This window comes from Stegostoma tigrinum, chromosome 10 (genome assembly GCF_030684315.1).
Source record: "Stegostoma tigrinum isolate sSteTig4 chromosome 10, sSteTig4.hap1, whole genome shotgun sequence".
NCBI lineage: Eukaryota > Metazoa > Chordata > Chondrichthyes > Orectolobiformes > Stegostomatidae > Stegostoma > Stegostoma tigrinum.
Genome location: NC_081363.1, coordinates 67364532 through 67390977, shown reverse-complemented (window position 1 = coordinate 67390977; position 26446 = coordinate 67364532). Strand labels below are relative to the sequence as shown.

Here is a 26446-nt window from a genome sequence, read left to right as displayed (position 1 = left end):
TAGGCTGTCTGACATGCCTGTTAATATATGTCAGCCAGGGCTCCCTGATTGGAACAGATTAACAGTCCCAATCAGGAACTCGTATTCTATACAGTCCACCTGGTTGACCTTGTTACAATCATCACAGCTGATGCCTCTTGTCAGTCTTTAACTCGGGAATAAAAAGCTAGTCTAATGGCAACCATGAAATAAACGATTGCTGATTATTGTAAAAACTGATCTGGTTCAATAAAATCCTTTAGAGAATGAAATCTGCCATCATTATCTGGTCTGGCCTACATGTGACTCCTGATCCACAGTGAAGTGGTTGACTCTTAACTGCTCTTTGCAGAATTAGCAATGAGCCAATCCAGCAACTTCCACATCCCATGAATGAATAAAAATAAAACAGAAAAGCACGTGGAGAAGAAACACACAAAAAAAATGCCAAATTTCTCTTTTGGTTTAAAGCAAAAAGAAAGAAGAATTTATTGCTTAAAATCATTCCTTTTGTAATATTTCATTTTTTCTCAAAGAATTACAAACAAATGTCTTTTTATTTTCTCCCCCAAGAAAGATGAATGTTTTGGCACACCCATTTCACCTGAAGGAAGGTGAATCAACTAGGGGCATGAACTGCCTCTTATCAGGAAGGCTCACTGGCCAAACAGAGAGTGGGAAGGCCATCAGCAGGACTTCCCTCAGAATCAAGGCTCCAGGGACATAAATCTCATGCACAGTGAGCTAATGCTTAATCAGAAGCAGGCAGTCCTTCAGTTCAGCAGTGTCACAGAGCAGGCCATACTTCTGCAGGAAGAACACTTGTGCAAATACTTAGAACACAGGTATGTTATATGAAGGTAGGGAGAGGGGGTTTTCTCAGAGTGGGGTTCACAGAACTATGGGTGCAACAGAGGAATTGGCATGGGCAGACAATGGCCTTTAGCAGGGTCCCCATTTTCCTGATGTCCCGACCTTCAAATGGCCCCTGACTGCCTTTGATCAAGGGGTCTACTCCCCCAAGGTGACAAGCTGGCCACTCAGTTTCAGCTGACGTGCACACTACTTGGTGCCAGGTCCATTTTGGTTAATACCAGGAGCAGCATTAATTGGTCACTTTAGCGAATTCTCTTATAGTTACCAATCTGGAATAGAGTTACTTAATTAATTAATCACAGTTTCTTTCCAACAGAGGGCTTATTTAGCCCCATCTTTGCCTGGAAGAAACCTTAAGCTTAAAACGGTAAAATGTCAACTGTTAATCACAAGCAAGCGATATCTTACTTTATAAAAAATAAATTAAGCCTTAATATTACTTCCTTGCTCACAAAAATGTAGATTTACACTCTTCCAGTTGCACTCCAGGAGATGTTCGGGTTTATTGCTTTCCCAACTAATTAAATGCCTTTTTTGCCTCTATTCTCACCACCAGCAACAGCAGAAGATTGCATTCAGGTTTTAGTCTGATTGCTTGAGCTGTGGTGTGCATCTTGAATAAAATATTGGTACCATAAAAGAAGCATCAAATTGGTTCAATAGGTGGCATTATGAACATTATTTTGAAAAGTTAACAAAATGGCTACAGAATAAGTAAAAGGGCTGAGAGCTGTATTATGGTATAAAAGACAGCCAAATATATTGATCTATGAAAACTGCAACAGGATCTTGATCAGATGGGCATAAGGTCAAGGAGTGGCAGATGCAGTTTAATCTGGATAAATGTGAGGTGTTGCATTTTGGTAAGGTATATCAGGACAGGATTTAATGGTAAGGTCCTAGGAGTGTTGCTGAAAAAAGAGACCTTGGAGTACAGGTTCATGGTTCCTTGAAAGAGAAGTCAAAGGGAAACAGGATAGTGAAAAAGGTTTTTGGTATACTTGTCTTTTCTGTATAAGAGTTGGGAGATCATGTCGCAACTATACAGGACAATGTTTAGGCCACTTTTAGAATACTGCATGCAGTTGTGGTCTCCCTGCTATAGCAACGATGTTGTGAAACTTGAAAGGGTTCAAAAAAAGATTAACAAGGATGTTGCCAGGGTTAGAGGGTTTGAGCTATAGGAAGAGGCTGAATAGGCTGAGGCTATTTTCCCTGGAGCATCAGAAGTTAAGGGGTGTCCTTACAGAGATTTATAAAATCGTGAGAGATATGGACAGCCAAGGCTTTTCTCCCCCTGGGGTAGAGGAGTCTGAAACTAGACAGCATAGGTTTAATGTATGAGGGGAAAGATTTAAAATGGACCTAAGAGGCAGCTTTTCACACAGAGGGTGATGCATGTATGGAATAAGCTGCCAGAAGAAGTGGTGGAGGCTGGTATAATTTAAAAGGCATCTGATGGGTACATGAATAGGAAGGGTTTACAGGGATGTAGACCAAATGCTGGCAAATGGGACTAGATTAATTTAGGATATCTGGTCAGTATGGATGAGTTGGACTGAAGAATCTGTTTCCATGCTGTACATCCCTATGGCTCGAAAAGAAAACTCCACAAGAACACTTTCATGACTAGGATAAACTTACTTTTTGGGAAGTTTCAATCTTTGTAAATCTTCTTCAGCTTTTGGCTTAATGTGAACCACATGACAGCCAAAAGCCAGTAAGGTCCTGTGAAGACATTTCAGTAAACCCCATGAACACATTGACAAAATGGAAATAAAGAGCAAACTTAAATAACAAATAGATTTTCCTCTTTAAATACTGAACAAAATTTTAGAACCTACTTTAAAGTTTCAAGGGACATTTGTAAATTGTAATTTCTCTCTTGTTCTGGTAGTTTGTCGAAATTCACCAGACAAGGGTGCTGTCTCTTGTTGTCATCTCGTACCTGAAGGAAACAGAAAAACACTGAGCTGAATCATAAACTCTCTACCGTGGCTTGGAAGGAATTGTGGGGGTGAGGGTTGGTGCTCATTGTTATTAAATGGCATAACGTAGCCCCCTCGCAGCTTGCCAACATCAAGTGTAAAAGATAGCTGTTCCAGGATGGATTTTCACAGTTTATCTTAGTGAAAGTTACATCTGATATATTTGCTGCTACGATCCTATTTTCTGGTTTGGATCTACACATTATGGTTGATCAAGCCGGGCTAGAGCACTTCCATTACAAGGATTGAAATGGTTGATACGATTGACTATAGATCTTGCCTCGCCGTGAGTGTTATTTCTGCAGGGTTCTTGAAGGCTCATCTCTTTCAATTGGTGCCTAATTGCATAAGCAGCTTTTATAGGATTCAACAGACCTCCACTGCTTGCTCCCTTGTTGGAAGGTGAAGCAATGCGAACTAGCACACTGTTGTACAATGGATCCTCACCACAGCTCACTTTAGTAAAAGATATTTCTGGGAAACGCATTTCCTGCTATCCTCTTCTTTCCTGGCAGGAATTTACAAGAACTGATTAGTCTGGAAGTAAATCACTTGCTAATCGCATGAGAGGAGGCTCTTTTCTTAAACAGGATGTAGTTTATTACACAATAGCATTGAGGTACAAGTTACATGCATAGGATAGACATTGCTACAAAGGCTATGAAGGAAACACCAAAGTTAGGTCTTACACCTCCGAGGTCCTGTCTTCCTGCTTGAGCGCCCATATGGCATCATTATATTGGATGGTGCTTAAAGTATTCCACTGCAGTAACCCTTTCAGACCCTTGTATAATACAGTGGTGAAACAGGACAGTCCATGCCAGTTGCGGAGCATGACAGCTGTGGTTACATGGGCTCGTGTTGATCACAGATAGGAGGACTTACTTTGTGAACCCCTTTGGCCACTGGAGGCACCCTCTCCAACTTCCCTCTCCCACCCAACCATCACATGAGTAATCTCACCTGGCAAGTACCTTAACCCAAGAGATTTTTGGGTTCTGGTGCCAGCACTGGACCCTTCGCAGTTTTGGTTGGCAGCTCTTAAATGTGCACCTCCTTCAGAGACTGTCGTGTCTCCAACTGCAACTGCTGAGGTTATGGGTAGGGTCCTCTTGGCTTTTCAGCTGTGGTGGAAAGACTAAAGCATTCAAGGGAAACAGGGCCAGGGGACGCAGTGATTAGGTAAGTGAGCTTATTTCCTTTACAATAATAAAACTATAAGAAATAGGAACAGAATAGCCATTTAGCCCCTTGACCCTGCTCCACTATTCAAAAGAACAAAGGCTGATCCGATATTCCTCGTATCTACTTTCCTGCTTTTTCCCCTTAAACCTGGATTCTCTACTGAACAAAAATCTACCTTGGTCTTAAATATACACAAGGGCTGTGCCCCCACAGCTCTCTATGGCAAGCATTCCAAAGAATCTTAACCCTCAGAAAATTCTCCCTCATCCCAGTTTTAAATTGGCATCCCTTTATTTTGAGGCTATATCCTCTGGTCTTAGACTCCCCCCATGAGGGGAAACATCCCCTCCACATTTACCCTGTCAGCCCCTTAAGAATCCTAAATGTTTCAATGAGATCACTCTCATTCTAAATTCCAATGTGTATAGTCCCAATCTACTTAATTGTTGCGAATAATGCAAACCCTCCATAACAGGGATCATCCTAGTTAAGCTTTTCTGAGCTGCCTCCAATGAAATGATATCATTCCCTCAATAAGGAGATCAAAACTGCTTACAGTACCCCAATGTGGCCTCACCAGCACCTTGTATGGTTGCATTAAGAATTCTCAACTCTTATACTCCAACCTCCTTGAAATGAGGGCCAACAATCCATTAGCCTTCCTGATTACCTACTGTACCTGTGTGCTAGCTTTGTGTTTCATATACAAGCTCCCCAAGTCCCCAACATGTTGCAGTTTTCTGATGTTTATCACCATTTAAATAACATTGTTCTTTTGTTCTCCCTCCCATTTGTCCACTTACTTAACCTACCAATATCTCTGTCAACTGTTTGTATCCCTCTCACAATCTTCATGGCCACCTCTTTTTGAGTCATTTTCAAATTTATCTGCAATACATTCACTTTCTTCCTCCGAGTCATTAATATATACTGTAAACAGTTGTGTAAACAGTTGTGGTCCCCCACCACTCATTATTTCCTACCCATGTGCCAATTCTCTATCCATACTTTCAATACTGTGGGCTCTTACCTTATGACTACACCTTTTGGCAGGTACCTTGTCAAACACCATCAGGAAGTCCAAATACAACACGTTTACTGGTTCCCCTCTATCCAGTCTGATTGAGACTTCCTTGGAAAACTCTAATAAATTTGCCAGGAACAATTTCTCTTTCATGAAGCCAAGCTGATTCGGCTTGATTTAATGATTTTCCAAATGTTCTGTTATGATTTCTTTTAATAATTGATCCATTCAGATTAAGGAATTGTGAAATAAATAATACATGACTGAGAATGGTGCATTAATTCAAGTGGATAAATTCAATGCTAAGTCAGGTACAGAAAGACAAAATGATGGGAAGATACATGACATTTTATGCTTGTTCATCAGTGCCTTGAAGTTCCATTTGATTGAAAAGTTTTCTAATCAAATGGTCCAGGTCTAGAATTCTGGGAGTCTCTCTCCATCTACAGCATCTCGATGACCTGGAACCTGGCCCAAACACATTTCTGTCATCACGGTAGATCATTATCAACATAAAGTGGACCAGCTCATGAGTTTACCAAGGTTGCTCCTGGGATGAAGAATACAGGCAAGGACTTCTTTATCTCAGAAAGCAGCCATTCTTCACCTTCCAACAGAAAGTAAGTGGAACGAACCCATCTGTAATTGATTGCTTTAGTCTGACGTAGGCCTCAAAACTTTGAAAGAATTTCAATGGTAATCACAACCTGTCTGAGAAAATTAAACCCAGGAATCCCTCAGACGTGACATAGAGATGAGGGGTGAAACATTTCCATTTCACTTCCTCTCTCATTTTGCTGAGAACAATAATGAGGCTTGTTTACCTTCTAGGTTTTGATTCTTTTGAAGGATCTACACCTAAATTCTGTCCCTTTACATTCTCATATACTGATATCAAAAAAAATGACAATGCCGGTATGGTAGGTAAGCTTTCGGGCTACTGTACCCATGCGGTCCAGGACAACTGTATACTTTCCATGCTCTCCTTGTCTTCTTTCTTTCTCCTCTTTGCAGCGGTGGTGGAGTGGGGACTCCTGGCTACAGTATCAGATCATCAGCCGAGGCAGTGTCAGTGCCTGGAGCAGAGATTCCTGGCTTCAGTAGGCGCACAGCAGGGAATTTTGGAGGCAGTAATGGGTTGTTGATTGCAATGGCATCGGCGCTGGAATGGGGACTCTTGACTTTGATAGCCCAGAGCAGGGACTCTTGGTGGTGTCGGTGAGATAGCAGAGGCATGAGGAGCCAGGATCTCCTGGGGAATTGGCGGCAGCAACGCTGTACTGGAAACGGTACTCCATGTGTTCAACCATGTAGGGGCACTGCAGAAACCCTGGAGCTGTGTTTGGGACACCGACCATTGATGAACTTTACTCAAGTGCTTTCTTATTATTCTTTTGTAACTAAAAGTGGTGCTGGACTGTGGCAACAAAAAACTTTTTACTGTATCATTCTAGATGGGACAACAAAATCATTCATTCCGACTGACGAGTCTGTTGTATATTTCTAGCATTTTATGTTAGACTACTGAAACAGAATTGATTTAACCCTTTTGGCAAAGGATCTGTAAAACACATCAAAATTTGTCCCTTCTCTTCACTACTGTCACCTGAACTTCTAATTTTACCAGCACTTTTAATTGTTCTTATGGCTTAAACCTCTCTCTGCTATTGATTTGCATTGCTAAATATTATATACTTGACCCAGATTTACCATGGGTATTGCATATGATAGCACCATCCTTCCTACATACAATAGCAATCTAACTAGATCAAATAGATAATAGCATAAATGAGAATAGATGACACTGTAGAAAAATTCAGTATGATATAACTGGATTCAGGCTGCCATTCATGCATCATTTCAGCCTCTATTTAAAATGGGTAGTGTTGTCTAAATTTTCAAATTGTAACCTTTGCCATTTATGAGTCATCAGATTATTTCTAAATTGGTTATAAATCTTGTACCACAAGCTGCCATCAAGCATCAGCACAGCCAGACGTAGCTGGGACATCTTCCAAATAAAAGCAATAGTGAACGTCCGTAACAATATCAACAAACAAGTTTCACAGAAACTACAGTGTGACCCTTGAGTCTATTACTGCACAGAATACTGTTAGAAAATAATATTTAAGTGACACATTACAACTGCTCTCTGTTACCATGGCTTAGGGTACAATATGACCATATTGTTCAATGTTCACCTATTTTTAAAACAACTTACAGGCAAGTAAACATTTTGTTGTAATAAAATAATGCAATGTGATACCATGTAGATTATCTTAGTTGACTCAATGCTTTTTTGCAGCTTATATTTTGTGCTGGTCTAAATTGATTGTGCATGCTTTACAATTCATACTAAAGATTTTAAATTAAATTTTATACACTGCAGTAGAAATTGATCCTTGTTGTATAATTAGAAATCTAGGCTCACACGGCAAGCCCTTTCTGGTCGGATTCCCAGCTAGCAATATTCCTTGCCAAGAGAATGGATTTCTGACATTACCTTAGAAAGTCACTTTCTTACCTTCCCATATGTCCAGCCAAGCTCAATTTTGTTCATTGCCCAAAGTTCATGAATATTTTCAGCCAGTTTACTCTGTACTTTCTCAAGATGTGAAGGTAAAACAATCTGAAAAGAAGAATGATCATAGAATCAAGTCAAAATTGTTTGCATGAACCATTTTAAAAATTTTCACCTCTTAGAATTAATGTTCAACTTCAGGCTTCTTGGAAAATCTGTTTTTTATAATAGTGTTGTTATCGCTTTGAGAAGGATTCAAAATTAGCCAACTATCTCATTTCCCTGGTAACAACTTAGCCACCAGTGGCCTCCACACAGGTTCAAACATTTCCATTTCATTTGTAGGTGCCCTCTGCATGATCCAAGTTGACAGAGTGGTATTGTAAACTAAGCAACCTCCCCTAGGGGAGATGCAGTCACTGTAAAAGGGAAGATGTAGTGGTGCCTTGAAGGTTGCTGAATAATAATAGCTCAACATTCAGAGAGAAGCAATGACACACCAGAAAAAGCAAAGGGCTCCCAAATATTGTCCCTGGTCTGGAGAGAAGGCAACATTTCCGGTGGGGAACAGGATGCACTTGGGACTTAGACTGCAAAGGGAATAGGAGCAGGTAGCAAGGGATGTGAAAGTCCACCAGGCAGGAGTGTCACCCTAAGTTAATGACTTCACTTAGGTGCATCAAGGTGTATTCATATCCCTCCCACCAGACCCCACTCCTCTCACTCTGTTCAATGCATCGCTCTCTTATCGTTCCGCCAGCAACATCGCAGCACTCAGATTTCACCCTTAACATCCTTACAGTAAACTTCATCCCAATATAGTAACCAATACTGTCAACTGCACATCCACTTCTCAGTGCTTTCTAGGTGGTGCACAGGCTTCCAGGACTCAGTAGGTGAGTTATCAACCCCAGAATTTTCAGCATCTAAGATGCTCTTATAAACACAATATTACTTAACAACCCAAAAAAAGAGTGTGTTGCAAATGGCATAATTTTTTCAATTTATTAGCACTGATATTCTTAAAGTACTGAAATAACAGAACTAAGATTATGGAAATGGGCAAAAAGAATTTTGTTTTAAATAATCAAATAACGTGAGGTTTGCAGTACCTTGCAAGTCTTTGATAATATCAAAGGCTCACCAGTAATGGCGGGGTCCATTTACACATCGGAACCTGAAAATCATATCTGTAATCAAATACGTCCTCATTGTCCTATCTCACATTCCGAGAACTGCTGTGTCACTCAGATTTTGTTAACTGGGCCAGTTTTTGGCTCGATGGGCCAGTTTTTGGCTCGACAAAGGAGGATGCCCAGGCCAAGCATCCAATCAGTTTGGAAAGGCCATTCTCACAATCACAAACTTAGAGTGTCAAAGTTACAATCTTTTATTACTATACAATTTACATTTACATTTGATTTTAATTTTTGAACTATAAATTAAAAAGTTTAGTTTTTTTTAGTATTATTTAGTTGCTAAAATCACAAAATCATAACAAATTTATTCATGGCGTTGCAGCTCAGGAGGTTTAAGTACCTGGCTGGTATCTACAGGCTTGGGGATGAAGGAGGCCTGGGAAAGATAGATTGTTGTCCCAAGGAGATCTCGAACACCATTATAATCTCTCTTGTATTCTTTGATTGGCTCCAATCTCAACTTCTCCTTTGGCAGTAATGCTTCATAGCAAGGTGCATATCCTGGGGGAGGCAAGAACCTAAAATCTCCATGGTGACCACCAATCAAAAATCGTACTCTTGAAGAAAGGACAAGAAAAGTAAAGGTGAATCACAGAGCATTCTTTCAAAATTGACAAGCCTAGAATGGTTCTTCATATCAAGATATGATTAGCATTCCTACACTGTAACAATCAGTAGCAATTTGGGGACCAATATATTTCTTTCCCCTTGCCTCCACTCCACACTCCAACTGCACTCCCCACACATCCTCCATGCCCCTCCACCACCACTACCAGTAAAAATCTCCCCTCCACCACCCCACCCACAAGTTGGCACAGAACACCAACTTATTCAGGGCAAAGTTATTTGCAATTCCTGAGTGCCTTCAGGGCTGTCCTCAGTGCAACAGGGAAAGGAACACATGAGAAGCCTTGGATGTGTCAATGAAATGGACAAACTGGCAGAAAGCTAGCCACCAGAATACATGAACATCAACTAGCCACAAAACAACATGACCCACTATCACTCGTATCCTTACGTACAGATGACGAAGGACACCACTTTGATTGGGACAACACATCCATCCTAGGACAAGCCAAACAGAGACACGCACGAGAATTCCTAGAAGTATGGCATTCCAACCGGAACTCCATCAACAAACACATTGATTTGGAGCCAATCTACTACCCTCTGAGAAAAAGAACAGGAAATGACATCACCAACACAGGAAATGGCATCACCAACCCAAGGAAACCTAACCAGATAAATAGAAAGCGGGACATGACACCAGCACTTTGTTGGAGGCTCACTGTTGATGTTACCTAGAATGGTGACAAAACATCTGGGAACAAACCTTCAAGCTCAGTGAACCAGCTTACATCTCGAACATAATAAAGACCCACTCTCTTGTGGACCGAGAGGAGGAGAGTGCTACCTTGGAGGTGAAAGGAGGACGTCGGGTTGGCTGTGCACCCTTGCAACCAGTGGATCTTAATGCTGGCTTCGGCCTAACACTGGTTCAGGGGAGCAGCCAACCTGCAACGATGGCTGCGGCAAGTGCTCGTGCCCCAGGTCAGGGGGTCCGGAACACCATCCGTGTTTCTGTAAAGAAGGTGGATGAAGGTGCACCTGTGGACCGCACCTTCTTCGTGAAAAGGGTCCTGTTGGACTGTTGTGGGTTTGCTGCTGCGGACATTTACTGCCTGCAGGATTTCCCCGGAGGAGGTTTTTACGACGTGACCTTCAGGAGTTCCAAGCTTTGCGAGCGCTTCCTGGAGGTTTAAGGAGAAAGGAGGTGAGGGCCCCCTCTCTGTATTGACCGCTGTCCCACTGTTTGTGATGCCAGCACAAAGGAGCCGTATGGTGACTGTACACATGTACAACCCGCATGTGCCAGCAGTTGATGTCCTGACCTTCCTCGGAAGGTATGTGAAGGTGGAAGGGGACCTAACTGACATCATGGACCCCTTTGGCATCTGGACGAGTAAGAGGCAGGTCAAGGTGACGCTGAGGATGGGCGCAGACGGGAATGTCGCACACCCACCGTCCAGCTTTGCGATCGGCGGGAGCAGGGGGTACCTGACCTATGCAGGGCAACCTAAAGTCTGCCATGCCTGTGGTAGGTCAGGTCACATGGCGGCCGACTGCAAAGCCACCATCTGCAGGAACTGCAGGGTGGAGGGACACCTTGCAAAGGATTGCCCACGAGACAGAAGCTGCAACCTTTGCGGGGAAGCGGGCCACTTCTATAGGGCATGCCCGCGGCGGGGTACCACCTACGCCCAGATCGCCGGCAGGGGAAATGCAGGGCCAGCCCCCCCGGAGGAGAGGAAGGCACCAGGGCCCAGCAAGGACCCCACTAATGTGCAGGAGGGCCAGGCCGTGCAGGAGGGCCCAGCCCTGCAGGATGGGCCCGAGGCCAGCAAAGCACCCCTGCAGGCTCCGATCCCCCCCGACAACCCGGAGCCAATGGAGGCGGGGACAGGCGACCCAGGGGAGTGGACAACAGTCCGGAAAGCGAGGAGGAAGGTGCGTCGACGGGCCCAGGAACCGCAACCATCAGGCGGGAAGAGGCAGCTACAGGGGGGCTATAAGAGCTCCTCTGACGAGGAGGATTCGGAGAGGGCCCACCTGAAGCAGAAGTTAAAGGTCTCGAGGGGGAAGGAAAGCAGCACCCCGCTTCCAGGTGATGGGAGGTGTCCTGAGGCTCCCTCCGACACCCAGTCAAGTGCCGCTGGAGCACCGGAGGGCCCCCCGGAACTTCCAGGCGGGAAGGAGGAAACAGCACGTCCCCAGCCTGACCCAGAGCCGGACCCTCCTGCCTCCGCACCCCTGACGGGGGGATGCCACCCGGAAGGCAGCACGGACGGTTTCCTGAGCCCGGAGAGCGTCCAGCAGTTAGCCCGGGCAATGGGCATGAAGGGACAGATGGAGGGGCTGGACCTTGGACTTGGGGAGGGTACTGCGGTCACTGCCCACAATGGGGGTACGAGTTGCGAGCATTAATGTGCGCAGCGTCAAGTCAACCGCGAGATGTGTGTCCACGTTGGCCTACCTGACCACCATCAAGGCGGACCTCCTGTTTCTGCAGGAGTGCGGGATACCGCACCTCGGCAGGTACGGGAAATGGTCCAGCGCCTGGACCTGTGGGCCTTCGATCTGGTCGGGGGGTAACGACTGTCGCTCCTCGGGCCTGGCTATTCTGCTGCGGGGGCGCGACTTCACCATCTCTCAAGTTCAGGAGGTGGTGAGGGGGGGGCGCCTCCTAGTGGCTGACATCACCTACAGAAATGCTCCCCTGAGGCTGATCAACGTGTACGCCCCAGCGGTACGGAGTGAGCGGTTGGCCGTCCTGCAGCGGCTTCCACCCCTGCTGGCTACGTCCAGGCCGCTCATCCTAGGCGGAGACTTCAACTGCATCATTGATGCAGATGGAAGATCCGGCGTGGGGACAGCGGGTGGGGGGAGTCAACTGGACGTCACGTCCAGATTCCTGATGGGCACAGTGAAGGACGCCAAGCTGCTCGACGTCTTCAGCACCCCTGCAGACGGAGCGCAACAGAGGTACACATGGTCGCGGCCAGACGGGTCTATCCGCTCAAGGATAGACTTCCTGTTTGTGTCACGGACGTTCTCGGTGAGGTCCACCGGCGTCGAGCCGGTGTTCTTCTCTGACCACTGCCTCCTGCTGGCCGACTGTCACTTACAGGACGACCAGCCGGCCGGCAAGGGGACGTGGAAGCTCAACACGACTCTGTTGACCCCAGAGAACGTCGAGGAGCTTAAGAGGGAGTACGCCGGTTGGAGAACCGTGAAACCCCTCTTTGAGTCTCCAGGCGACTGGTGGGAGACGGTGAAGGAGAACATCAAGAGGTTCTTTGTCCTCAAGGGTGTTCAGCAGGCAAGAGAGAGGCGGGGAAAGCTGTCGCGACTCCAGAAAAGGGTGCAGAACCTGCTCCTTCTGCAGTTGATGGGGGTCGATGTCACGGAGGACCTCCGCGAGGTGAGGGGCCAGCAAGCCTCACTCTTCGCCGCGGAGGCCTCCAGGATAATCTTCCGGTCCAGGGTCCGCTCCGTGGAGCAGGACGAGACATGCTCCCGTTTCTTCTTTCAGAAGGTGCACAAAGAGAGCTCTGTGCTTAGCTGGCTAAAGGAGGATGACGGCTCGGTGACGTCGTCACGGCCCGACATTTTGAGGATCAGCAGATCCTTCTATGCCGGACTGTACGACACGAAGCCCATGGGCAGCACGGCCTCCGAGTCGTTCCTGTCGTCTATCACGGAGGTCTTAGACGACGGCACGAGGGAAGTGGCTGGACCGGCCGATATCCCTGGACGAGCTGGCCAGAGCCCTCAAGTCCTTGCAGAGGAATAGGACTCCCGGAAGCGACGGCTTACCGGTCGAGCTGTATTCCGCTCTGTGGGGCCTGGTCGGCCAGGACCTGCTGGAGGTGTACGATAGTGCGCTTCGGGCAGGGGAAATGTGCAAGTCCATGAGGAAGGGCATCATCACCCTCATTTACAAGAGGAAGGGGGAGAGGGAAGAAATTAAGAATTGGCGTCCCATTTCACTTTTGAACGTGGACTACAAAATCCTGGCCAAGGTCATTGCCAACCGGGTCAGGTCTGTCCTGGAGTCAGTGATTCACCCTGACCAAACCTGTGCTGTGCCGGGCAGGAAGATCACTGAGAGCCTCGCGCTCATCAGGGATACGATCGCCTACGTACAGGACAGGCGGGTGGACACCTGCCTCGTCAGCCTGGACCAGGAGAAGGCCTTCGACAGGGTCTCTCATGCTTACATGAGGGACGTCCTCTCCAAATTGGGGTTCAGGGAGGGCATCCGCAATTGGATCCGGCTGCTCTACGCATCGTTAGCACAGTCTCGATCAACGGGTGGGAATCAGACAGTTTTCCTGTTAGATCTGGAGTCAGGCAGGGCTGCCCACTCTCTCCTGCCTTGTTCGTGTGCTGTGTGGAGCCCTTCGCCGCCTCCATCAGGAAGGACGTGAGCCTGAAGGGCGTGACTATCCCAGGCAGCAGAGGCCTTCAGGTCAAGACCTCCCTGTACATGGACGATGTCGCCGTCTTCTGTACCGATCGTCGGTCGGTGAATAGACTATTGGACATCTGCAGCCAGTTTGAACTGGCCTCGGGCGCCAAAGTCAATAGGGGTAAGAGCGAGGTCATGTTCTTCGGGAACTGGGACGACCGCTCCTTCATCCCCTTCACCGTCAGGACAGACTATCTGAAGGTGCTGGGTGTTTGGTTTGGTGGAGCTGGGGCATGCACTAAGACTCGGGAGGAGCGTATCGCCAAATTGAAGCTGAAGCTGGGCAGGTGGACGCTCCGGTCCCTCTCCATCGCGGGTAAGAACCTGGTTGTCAGGTGCGAGGGGCTTTCGGTACTGTTGTATGTGGCGCAGGCCTGGCCTATTCCCCAGACCTGCGCCACTGCGGTCACCCGGGCCATCTTCCACTTCATTTGGGGATCGAGGATGGACCGGGTCCGCAGAGACACCATGTACAAAGACCTGGGAAATGGGGGAAAGAGCGTACCGAACGCCACCCTCACCCTGACGGCTACCTTTGTGTGCGGCTGCATCAAGCTGTGCGTAGATCCTCAGTACGCAAACACCAAGTGTCACTACTTACTGAGGTTCTACCTGTCCCCGGTGTTGCGAAGGATGGGCCTGGCCTCGTTGCCGTGGAACACTCCGAGTAGTTGGACCGTTCCGTACCACCTGTCCTTCGTGGAGAAATTTTTGAAAGGATACACCTTTGACCACAAGGCCGTCAGGCAGTGGTCAGCACATAGTATCCTCAGGACCCTTCGGGAAAAGGAGAGGGTGGATCCCGTCGTGTGGTTCCCCACGCAGACTGCCAAAGTCATTTGGCAGAATGCCTTATCGCCAGAACTTTCAAACAAGCACAAGGACATTGCTTGGCTGGCGGTGAGAGAGGCTCTGCCAGCGAGATCCTTTATGCATGCCTGGAATCTCTGCACCACCGCACACTGCCCTCGAGGTGGCTGCGGGGGGGACGAGACTGTCGATCACCTCCTTCTGGAGTGTGCCTATGCGCAGGAGGTCTGGAGGGGGATGCAGTGGTATTTGTCGAGGTTCGTCCCGAGCAGCTCTGTGACGCGGGACTGCGTGCTCTACGGGCTGTTTCCGGGGACGCACACGGAGACCAACATCAACTGCGCCTGGAGGACCATCAATGCGGTGAAAGACGCTCTTTGGTCTGCCCGCAACTTGCTGGTCTGCCAGCTGAAAGAACTGACCCCGACCGAGTGTTGCAGACTGGCGCACTCCAAGGTCCAGGACTATGTGCTGAGGGACGCGCTAAAGCTTGGGGCAGCCGCCGCCAAGGCGCGGTGGGGAAAGACCACCGTATGAGCCCCCTCATCCAGAAAAGGAAAAAGAACCCTATCTGGTAACTGGGCCCAGCTGGCGCCTTCCTCAACTGGTCAGGGGGCCAACTGGGACTATGCGGGGTGACGACTGCCGGGGTGGTTTCTTTGCTTTGTTTTTTTTTCTCTGTTTTTGTTTTTTTCCTTTAGTTGGTGTACGTACCCCCGGGTAATCCGGAGTGGCTTGCATGACTGGGTAGGTGTATAAATGTTTTATTTTTTTGTACATTCTATGAATAAAGTATATTTTTTTCAAATAAAAAAAAGGTGACGAAGCGTCTGAAAACTAACCTTCCAGCTCAGCGAACAAACTCACATCCTGAAAACAGACTCTTGAACTATTACCCACAGTTCAAGGTGATCCAAAGGTGATGTTGAACAGAGGATAGTAATTTACTGATCACATCCAACCTACTGCTCTTCCATTTCTTTCAAGCATCCTAAAACCCTCAGAGTTTCCGCTAATCTACAGAGAGTCCTGGCACAAGCCTCAACATCAATCTTTCAAGGTATGCTTTCTTTTAGCTGCTGTCAGGCAGAGTATGAAATTCTCTCTCCCCAGTGCTTGTCCCATGTTTTGTATATGCCATGCCTTAGAGTCAGGATGGCGCAATCAGGACCAGATCCTACAAGTTCCCCCATTTTTCTCTTCAGCTTTGCATTTGCCAGGTGCAACAAAGAGAGAAACTGATTGCTGTAACTGTCCAGTTTAATTGGAACTGCTTGTTAAACATGGAATATCCTATGGTACTCCTTGCATTACACTGTGCGCAAAAATGCTTCAAATATAAAGTACTGGATCATGTTTCAATTTTTAAGTCCCTTCCAGAATGATGGGGGAAAGATTTACTTTGGCTCCAACATCACAACACAGCCTCATGGACAGGATTTACAATGGAGCTGTAATAAAGCACTGGGTCCACAACCACACACATTTCCAATTCTTCAAGGCAGCATTTGGTCTTTAAGTCACATCAGAAAAACATGCTGTAAATATGGCAGCAATCTTACACTCTGCCCCACCTCTCTTACCCCAGTAGCAATCTTATAGAGAGGGTTGGTGGGACTGGTCGGTGTAATGCAATCATATGGGGTTATCTTCCCACCTCTACTGGCATTTTACTTGCAGCCAGGAAGGTTGCAAACAGCATTGACGCTCTTTTGTTAATATTAGCCCTTAAGTGGTCAATTAAAAGTCAGTTAAGTGCCTCCTCTTGTTTATCACTGGCAGACATTCCATTTGCCACATGTGAAGGGCACCCAAGGCAACCTACCTGTTAGCTTTTGGGTAGCAACACTAAGGTCTGCAGGTGGGGTTTGGGAGTCACTTCTGATCAAGCACCCAGAGAATTTGACCCCTGGAAGTGAAGCCTGCCCATTGTTCAACCTCCACTTCATCCGATTCCAGTCCTCTGATTGATGGCACCCAACCCTTACAGGCGTCTTCCTGACTACCCCCAATGATCCCCAACACTCCACATTGTTTCTATTTGACTGCAACATGCTGCAGTACCAGCAGTGGCCATGGCGGCGCTGTAGGCACTGAAGAACTTCAGCTTTCTGGCCGGCGAGCAATTGTTGGAGGCAGGACATCCTGTCTTACAGCAGGAGGAGCACGGACCTCAGGCAACTAGCTACCTGTTCAATGTAAATTATAATCGCAGCTTCCAGTTTTCCAGCTTGCGGCGGGGGTGTCACTGCCACTGTACAAAATACCAGCATTTAGATACTCTGCATAATTTATTCATTTAAAACTAATTTTATCTGAAACTCTGCTTTCTAATTTTTGTCTGTCACTGAATCCACTGACCAATAAGGCCCCTCTCCTCAGTGCTTCGATGCATCCAAAGTGGTGTAGGTCCCACCACTTAAATGATGAGGAGCACCCCCTTGATGCTGGTAAGTCAGGGTTGAGCTTTCTTACAGGAAATATCCAAGTCTACATTGTGGATTGTATCTCTGAAGCTTTTGTCTGTAATTTTACGTTTTAAATCCAAACAGGCTTTTCATATCCTGACATGACAGAGAAGGTAAAACTTACTTGGCTCCTGCAGAAAAACTGACCACGGGGAAGAATAGGCCATCAGTGTTGAAGCTCTCAAACATCCCTTGCACTGGTTGTCCATTAATGCGGAAAGATATACTAGGAACACCCAAATCCAGGCAACAGCTAACTACATCATCAGAATTCAGTATATGCTGATTCGCTGATGTTACAGCTCTGGCCACTCGACCTGTTATGGAGGAAAACAGACAATGCTAATTGATTATGGAACATTGAGCTGTCATCATCAAAATTCTTTATTTAATCTGCTGTAACATTTTACTTCCAATAAGAGCTGGATGGCAGGAAGAGAATCATGCAAATATCTTAGGAGCTATTTAATTGTGATTATACATTCTTTAAGAAAAAAAAACACAAACAAGTATAACATTCAGAAACTAAGTCCACAATTATGACAATGTTCCATAAGGTAGCCATTCAAAAATCTCAGCCAAAAAAAATTCAAAGGAAAACATATTTTCATGTTCAGACCTTCTTTCAGACATTCAGAGGGTTCATTTGAGTGTCTCAAGTTAAGGGCATCTTTTCTGCTTTTCTGATCAAAAAAGCTTTTCTGATGAAGGGTCTAGGCCCGAAACCTCAGCTTTTGTGTTCCTCAGATGCTGCTTGACCTGCTGTGTTCATCCAGCTCCACACTTTGAGATCCCAGTTCAATGACTGGAGGCCAGATAGACATTAATGGATAAAGCTTTTCATATTCATGAATGCTGTTGGCTGGTGCTTGGATAGCTACTTGTTTGCAAACAATAACATTCAAGAAGTGACAGATGCCAACTACTGCTGCAAATCCCAAGCTCTTTCACATCAAGTGTCAAGGTCAATGGGATAGCAGTGAATAGGTTTGCCCTAGTAAGCATGACATTGGTGTCCTCCAGTACACATTTGCATTCTACAAACTGTGAAATGGGATTAAATGTTCACGTTAGGAAGGAGTGAGTGGCAAACAAGGTAAAGGCTGTGGTAACTTTCAGACACTGGAAAAACTACTTTTGCAGAGGAGCAGCCTCCTTTGCTCTGTCCTTTGTATAGATTCCAAGAATTGACAAGTGAATGCAGAAAACTAGGGAATGGATCAGTTGTAACAGTGATAATGGGAACTGCAGATGCTGGAGAATCCAAGATGATAAAATGTGAGGCTGGATGAACACAGCAGGCCCAGCAGCATCCCAGGAGCACAAAATGCACTGCACCACACAACCAGCCCAGCTCTTCCCCGCCACCCACTGCATCCCAAAACCAGCCCAACCTGTCTCTGCCTCCCTAACCTGTTCTTCCTCTCACCCATCCCTTCCTCCCACCCCAAGTCGCACCTCCATCTCCTACCTACTAACCTCATCCCACCTCCTTGACCTGTCCGTCTTCCCTGGGCTGACCTATCCCCTCCCTACCTCCCCACCTGTACTCTCCTCTCCACCTATCTTCTTTTCTCTCCATCTTCGGTCCGCCTCCCCCTCCCTCCCTATTTATTCCAGAACCCTCACCCCATCCCCCTCTCTGATGAAGGGTCTAGGCCCGAAACGTCAGCTTTTGTGCTCCTGGGCCTGCTGTTCATCCAGCCTCACATTTTATCATCTGGGATTGGATCAGTTGCCTGGTTAAATGTCTCATCCAAACTTGCTTTCAATAGAACAAATTCCTTCCTTTTCAACGTTTTGCTCAAAACATTTCATTTTCGCCTTTCATTAATATATGAATGTACAAAATAAGAGCAGTGGGAGGCCAAATTGCCTGTTGCATCTGCTCTGCCCCTCAGTAAGCTGGACTGCTATTTTTAAAAAATCATTCACAGAATGGGAGGTTCACCAGCTATGCCAGCGCATTTTTTGTCTATCCCTAGTTGCCCAGAGAGCAGTCACATTGCTATGGGTCTGGTGTCACATGTAGGCCAGACCAAATAATGATGGCAGTTTCCTTTCCTAGAGGACATTAGCGAACCAGTTGGGTTTTTCAATAACTGACAATAGTTTCATGGTTATCATTATGCTCTTATTTTCAGATTTGTTATTTAATTCAAATTTCAATATGCCATGGTAAGATCTGCATCCAGGTCCCCTGAATGTTAACTGCATCTTTTGATTAATAGTCTTGCAATAATACCACTAAGCCATTGTCTCCCTGATTATGGACCCAAATCCACATTTCCATCTATCCCTATCATTCAATTGTTATTCAATAATCAATCTACATCTTCTTTAAAAATAATCAAAAACTGCTTTCTCTGTATTGCAAGGGAGAGAATTCTAACTAATAAATCCTTAGAGAAAACATTTCTCCTTATCATTGATTTCTGAAGAAATCCTAGACCTGAAATAGCAGCTTTCCTGATCCTCTGATGCTGTTTGGCTTGCTGTGTTCATCGAGCTCTGTACCTTGTTATCTCCTTATCACTGCCTTAATTGGGAACCACCTTAGTTTTAAACACTGTACCTAGTTCAAGGCCCTTCCACATTGGGAAACATCATTTCAGCATACACTTTGTCAAGACCCCACAAGATATTATATGTTCCAATAAGATCATGTTTTGTTCTTCTAAATTCCAATGCATACAGGCTGAGCTTGTCCACATAAGCCTTATAAAATAAACCCTTCACCCCAGATTAGGCATTTGAGTGAAACCTTCTCTGGACAGCTTCTAAGGCATTTATATGCTTTCTCGATAACCTTTGATGGTTTGTCAATGAGTCGGCCAATCCCCATTACATTCCTCCTGGCAACTGTGATATTGCTGTAAGTTTGCCCTTTTTTGTTTAAAGAGAGGTTTTAAGACACAGGTGCTGATTGGTCTACTTGGAAAGTCGGTAATCAGGTTGTAAGGTCTTGGGTTTTTTAAAAAATATTGGATTAATCGAAGCAGCCTGAATGGTATGGCCATCACAAACCAGAATTTCTAGCTTTTTGTTGTAAGTTTTTAGGTTTAGCTTTAGGTTGTTGCTATTAGAGTCCCAATTTTGCAGAAGCTGTTGAAGTTTCGAAGAAGTAGAAGCTTTTTTCCCCCCCTTCTCTCAGTTACAGCCAGAAGTTGGGGTTTCTCTCTGCTGCTGCACTACCTGTGAGACAAATCTATTTTTCTGAATTTGCATTTTTACCAACGGATATATTTACATGATGTTACTGTATTAGAACATTTGATTAGTAATAATTTCTATTTATCTATTATTCGGTTAAGTTTTCTAATAGAGTTAAGTTAATCTAAATTCCTCTTACTTTGGTTGTATTTTTTAACTACAGTTTTTAAATAAATTGTGTTTTGCTTACCATCGAGTAGTTTGACCAGTTGCATTGCATTTGGAACACAACATGCTATAATTGCCTTTAAAATAAGAAAAGAGAGTCTATGCTAGCTTCTTAAAATATTTTGACGGTGTCTGGTCTGGTCCATAACACAATCCCCTAATCAATCACATGATACCTGCCTGGACTGATGTTAATCAGCAAGCTAAGATTGGCAGTTAACAGACCCTGCTGAATCTCTGTGCCAACCATGGTCAAACCAAACCAATTAGTACTGTCTTCTCATGCAGTATAAGAACATTAAAAACTAGGAGCAGAAGTTAGCAATTCAGCCCCTTGACCCTGCTCCACCATTTATGGCAACCATGGCTGATCTCATCGTGGTCTCAACTTTACTTTCTATCCCACTCTCCATAATGTCAACTTATTACCAATTAAAAATGTCTAGCCCCTGCTTAAGTTTACACAAATTGGTATTTCAGCACTTGTGCCTGGTTCTGATGAGTGTAAGATAAAAGTCTTCACCCTCTGTGTCATTTTTAAGCAATCTTTAAGTTCTTGCAAACAAGCAACGATTCATTAAAAAAAAACACTGGAACCCTTTACAGCCTTGAATGGGTCTCATGCTATATCTTTGCTAGAATTAGACAACAGAGAACACAGAGAGAAGATAAGGCCAAGGAAGCTGAGAATATTCCCTCAGCAGGATCCACTTATGTTAGAGAAGTAGGTGGTGATAATAATGCGAGACAGAGTTAATAATAATGTGTTCACTAACATTCACGTTAGGTTCCACCAAAGCCATTTGGCTCCTGACATTATCACATTCTTGGTCTAAACATGGAGAAAAGCACTATATACCAGAGGTGACATGAAAGTGACTGCTCTTGGCACCAAAAAAGAATTTGGCCAAATATAGCTTCAAAGAGCCTGAGCAAGGTTGGAGTTAATGACAACAAGTGGGGAAGCTGTCTACTGATTGGAGCCATCTTGCTTTGTGCTACATATGACTATGGTTGTCGAGTGTCAAACATTTCAGTCCCAGGACATCATAGAGAGAATTCCACAGGCAGTTGCTTCATCAATGACTTTCTTTCCATCATAATGTCAGCAGTGCAGAATTTTGCAAATGATTGCACAATGTTTAGCAGCATTTCTGTCTCTTCAGATCCTCACACAGTTCATGTCACTGTACACCAAGACCTGGACAACATTCAGGCTTGGGCTAATAAGTGGTTAGTAACATTAGCACCATAAAAGAACCAGGCAATTATTATTGCCATCAAGAGTGAATCTTACCACTGTCCCTTACCATCTGAAAATACAACATTTTTTGACCACTTTGATACAGAAATCGGGAGCCAAGTGGCCATTATTTGTAATCCACAAATTATTTTTATATAAATTAACCTTGCACCTATGGAATTGAATAGTTGTTACGACATATCCATGTAAAATATCAAATATCTATTTGCTTATCTGAGCAAATTAGATGTAAGTAATCATGTCTAATTGGTTATTGAGCATTCTTTATATCAAATTGCCAAGTGGAAGAAAATATTTCTTGTAAATTGCATTAATATTTGCTTTTAACATAGCTTAGAAATGTTTGTACAGGTACAAACCTGACCACAAATGAAGTCCATCAAATCCATAGGAATACAGATCATCTCCCACTCCATTGCCTCCCCATCCTTCCCCACCTCCTGGGTAGGGAGCATAGCCCTTTGCAGATGCCCATCCAACACGCAAGTGAATAGGATCAGCAGTCAAAAAGTGATTGACCTGATCAACAACCAGCTCATAATACCATTTCTTGTACTGAGCTGATCCTTCACTGGTTCCCAAGAAAATGTTCGGTCTTATGCTATATTAAAAAAATAAAATAATCATCAGTACTGTATCTATTTACTGATTTTCATGAAATGATAGACAAGATGCAAACTTAAATTATAAACACCATTTTCCACACATTTTCTCATAGACAGCATATTTAATGAGACGCCATTCATCAGCTCATTCACTTGTGAATTATTGTATTGCAGATATTAATTGTGCCTGCCCAGCATAAAAAGGTGGTGGATGGGTAATATTTATCTCACTCAAATTCTGAGTACCATTTTGACCTTTAAAAGGTATAGCATAGAAATTCCCCGACGCAGGGAAGGAGTGATAGGGTGAGGGAGGAAAATCTCTCCTTCACCCCCTCCCCTATGAAATGCCTGGGTCAAAAATTGCTGAGAGAAGTTCTGTTCTACAGTTATGCCTTGCCTGGGTCACAAATAACTGTACAATTTTTATTAGTTTGATCCTGATCAGACGTTCACAGTTTATTAAGATCTGAATTGATCAAAACCCTATGGAGGTGACTGGTCCTGATAACTGGAGAGTAGAAAAAGTAATCAGGTTAATTTTCAAATTATAAGAAACCGCAATACAGGGCATAGGACAGATCCATTCGCTTTAGCAGAGAAGTCAATAATCAGGGGCATAAGATATAAAGCAATTGTCAGAGGATTAACGGAGAATTAAGAAGTATTTCTTTCGTTCAGAATTTGGTGGTGGTGTGGAATTCTCTGCCTGAAATGATGGTAGAGGAATAAACTCTTATCAGGTTTTGAAAGATATAGAGGTAAGCATTAGAACTGCAGTGGATGCCAGGACCACAGACAGAGAGCTGGAAAGTGGAATCAGGATGGCTGGGTCTTTCTGACAAGCAGTGATGCTCCAGATTGCCTCCTTTGGGCATTAAAATTCTCAGTTTTTCAATTAAATAGAAATTAACATCAAGTTGCATTACCTTGTTACATTGTTAACTAAACGGGTTTGCAGAAGTAAATCACGACGAGGTAGTAGATTGTCACAGATCAGGTTTTGATTAGCTCGTATAGCAACACCATTGCATACACAAAGGGATGACAGCAGGTTCAATACCTGAACACAAACAGACAAACATCAAGGTCTAAACTAAAAAATCTGAGACTATAGTATCAACTAATACTTTATCACTAAACTAATATAGGCAACAAGATGCAGATACATAGTTAGGCACCATGACTGGGTCACTCACATTAAAATCATTTGAGGCTAAGACTTCAAAGTAAAAGGTAAAACTGCCATAGTCTTAGCAGACCAGAGGGCTACTCTCCCATTAGAGGGCGATGTCTGATAGTGGTCACTGTGCCTCAAGCAAGGGAAGAGGTTGAGAAAGAAAATCTTTCAGCGTAACCCCAGCTGGCGTGGGAATTGAATCCTCACTGTTGGCATCATCTGCATCATAAAATAAGCATCCAGTCGCATCATAAAATAAGCATCCAGCCAACCGAGGTCACTGAACTCCATTTTAACTGTTTTAATAATTTCAAAAATTAACTTTACTCATAAAAATATCTTCATATACATATTATATATATATATGTCACAAATACAGTTCAGTTCTGTACAGTAGCATGTAAAGAAAAGAAACAAACATTGGAGCTTGACTCAACAGACAAACCCAAGGCATTTCTCACTTGTGCAGGATCTTATTTAAATATATTTGAGGCCCCCATTTAACTTTGGCAGAAAGACATCAGACAGTGCCTTAATCATAACTGCCCCAACCCTTTAGTGCATCCTTCAACTTAGCACTGGACCTAGGGATGTGTTAATTAAATTGCTTTATCTGTTTCAGTTTCCTGAATTAGAATGTTTAAGAGGAAAGAAACATCCTGCTGTCAGTTCTAGCCCTGCCCACAGTAAGTATGGTGACAAGGAGTGGGGCAGGAGCAGAGAGATTTCAGTACAGTTCACTGTACTGTTTCCATTGAAATCTCATGAACCACCTACCCTCAGTTAGGCAGCAGAGGTTCCAGACAGAAAGCCAAGGAGCTCCAAGAGTTAATGCAAAGCAGGAGACTGATTAGACAATGAAACTGATTACATTTCCTGAGCAAGGAAGTTCCTGCAGCTTTCCCACCAGGTTAAGGTGGACCGGCAGCTTCCGAGAGCAATACAGGCTGAGCTGGCTGTGAACCTGCATCTGCTTTCCACCTGTCTTGTCCATTTACTAGCAGCTGAAAGACCAGATGTATTTCAGTCCAAGCACTTAAAGTAAGCTGAGCCTCTAATTCAGGCTGAAAGTAAGTTTAGCACCTGCTCACCATAAACTCTAAGGGAGTTAAAATTTAACTCCTGCCTCCAAAAGGTGATCAGGAGACTGCCATATTCCACTCTTTTTCCTATTCGCTGACACAGAGGGGCAATAAACTGTCCAATCCTCCTGCCTGAAGATGACTGGGAAAACTTTACAGAAATGGATAGAGAGAAATCGGGTGGCATTACTGGATTTAAAAAAACTGGTGGGAGTTGCGTTCAAAATGAGGAAAGATTGATGGATGACAGAACTCCTGGAGTACAGTCCATTTTGAAAAGTTACTCAGGGGGTTTAAGATTATGGCACAAAGCTGAACCAAATCCCACATTGATTGCTAATCTCTGTCAAGGAAGCTTTGGATTGCTGTGCTGGGAATTGGGCAAAATGGCACATTGGTGCATTAGCAAGTAGCAAGATGTGAACACACATCTTTATTCAGAATGTGGCTCTGCTATAGCTGACACGAGATTGCTTGAAATGGGATGCATTCCATCCTTCAACACTGACATGCCCCACCTGCTGTAGAGGGGATAAATGTTGGAAGCGTCCAGAAAAAGTTATATCAAAGAGAACATCAAGGAGAAAGAAGAAAATTAAACTCTGAATTGTTACCCGACATATCTGCATAGTAATCAAATCATGTTAATTTGAGTTACAATGCCCATATTCGGAGTATAGAGGAATTTTGACCTGCAAAGCTTTGATAAACATAAACTGACTGATAATCGAGTTATGAACAAAATAGAATGAAAAACCAGATTAATCAAGTATGACCATTGCAAATACTAGGAGATTTGGTTTTAGAAACCTCAAAGTGTTATAACCCAGGATATATACAAGACAGTTCAGTATTGTTAGTTGTTTTCAAAGTAATTTTTATATTAGATTTTAAATTAAACAATTGAAGTCTGCTAGGATTGAGAGCACTGGAAGTATTATTTAATATCATCTAGCTAAGAAAATTCCTGACAGCAAAAGATTTCAGAGTGGACGCTACAGTCTGACTAGCTGTATGTCTTTTTTGAAATAGGATGGTACCTTCAAAGTATTCATCTAACTCCATGGGGCTCTTTACTTTAAGGCTGATGGAGTTCTGCAGGTTTCTTAAAGCTAAATATTACATGGACTCTCTCTTCCGGTTTCAGTGTTGGAACATGCCCTGCAATGTTATCCATACCAAACCCCTCAAAATATTCAGAACTTTATTTGGATTTTAACGCAGAGCAGTGGCAGAACTTGGGTTACATTTTGGCTGCTCGCCAGGAAGAAGTAGAATTATAGAATGCCTACAGTGTGGAAAGAGGCCATTCAGCCCATCACGTCTGCATAAACCCTCCTAAAGGCATCCCACCCAGACCCAGACACCCCAGCATATCCCCATAACCCCACATGGCTAATCCACCCAGCCTGCAGATTCCTGGACATCATTGGCAAATAAGCATGGGAAACGCACATAACTGCATCTTTAGATTGTGGGAGGAAATCCATGTAAACACGGAGAGCATAAGTAAAACTCCACACACCCACCTAAAGCTGGGATTAAACCTGGTTCCCTGGTGATCTAAAGCAGCAGTGCTTACCACTAAGCCATCATGCTGCCCAAAAGCAGGAAATGTGATGGCCAAGGTACTTAATTAGTAGCCCAGCACACAGAATTCTTTCAAAGGTCAACCCTCTCCCTTTATACTGGGTCTGATTTTTGCCCAATGTTAGTTTGTGGATTTTCTCAGCACTGTGTCCTCAGTCCAACCATCTTCAGCTGGTCTGTCAGTTACCATCGTTCCAAGAAGGATTTCAGAAGTGAAGATGTTTCATTGATGATTACACTATGTTCAGTGCCATTCACAACT

General features: G+C 44.4%; 1 protein-coding gene across 4 annotated transcripts in view; it reads right to left on the bottom strand.

Moving 5' to 3' along the window:
* ryr3 (ryanodine receptor 3) overlaps positions 1–26446 on the bottom strand; it is a 369427-nt gene that overhangs the window by 217962 nt on the left and 125019 nt on the right. For all 4 annotated transcript variants that reach the window (XM_059649213.1, XM_059649214.1, XM_059649215.1 and 1 more), the window contains 7 exons: positions 23262–23395; positions 22087–22328; positions 17207–17399; positions 9113–9329; positions 7577–7681; positions 2700–2803; positions 2500–2583 (listed from right to left, as the gene is read on the bottom strand). In XM_059649213.1, coding sequence (XP_059505196.1) covers positions 2500–2583; positions 2700–2803; positions 7577–7681; positions 9113–9329; positions 17207–17399; positions 22087–22328; positions 23262–23395 — 1079 coding nt within the window. The remainder of the gene's footprint in view (positions 1–2499; positions 2584–2699; positions 2804–7576; positions 7682–9112; positions 9330–17206; positions 17400–22086; positions 22329–23261; positions 23396–26446) is intronic.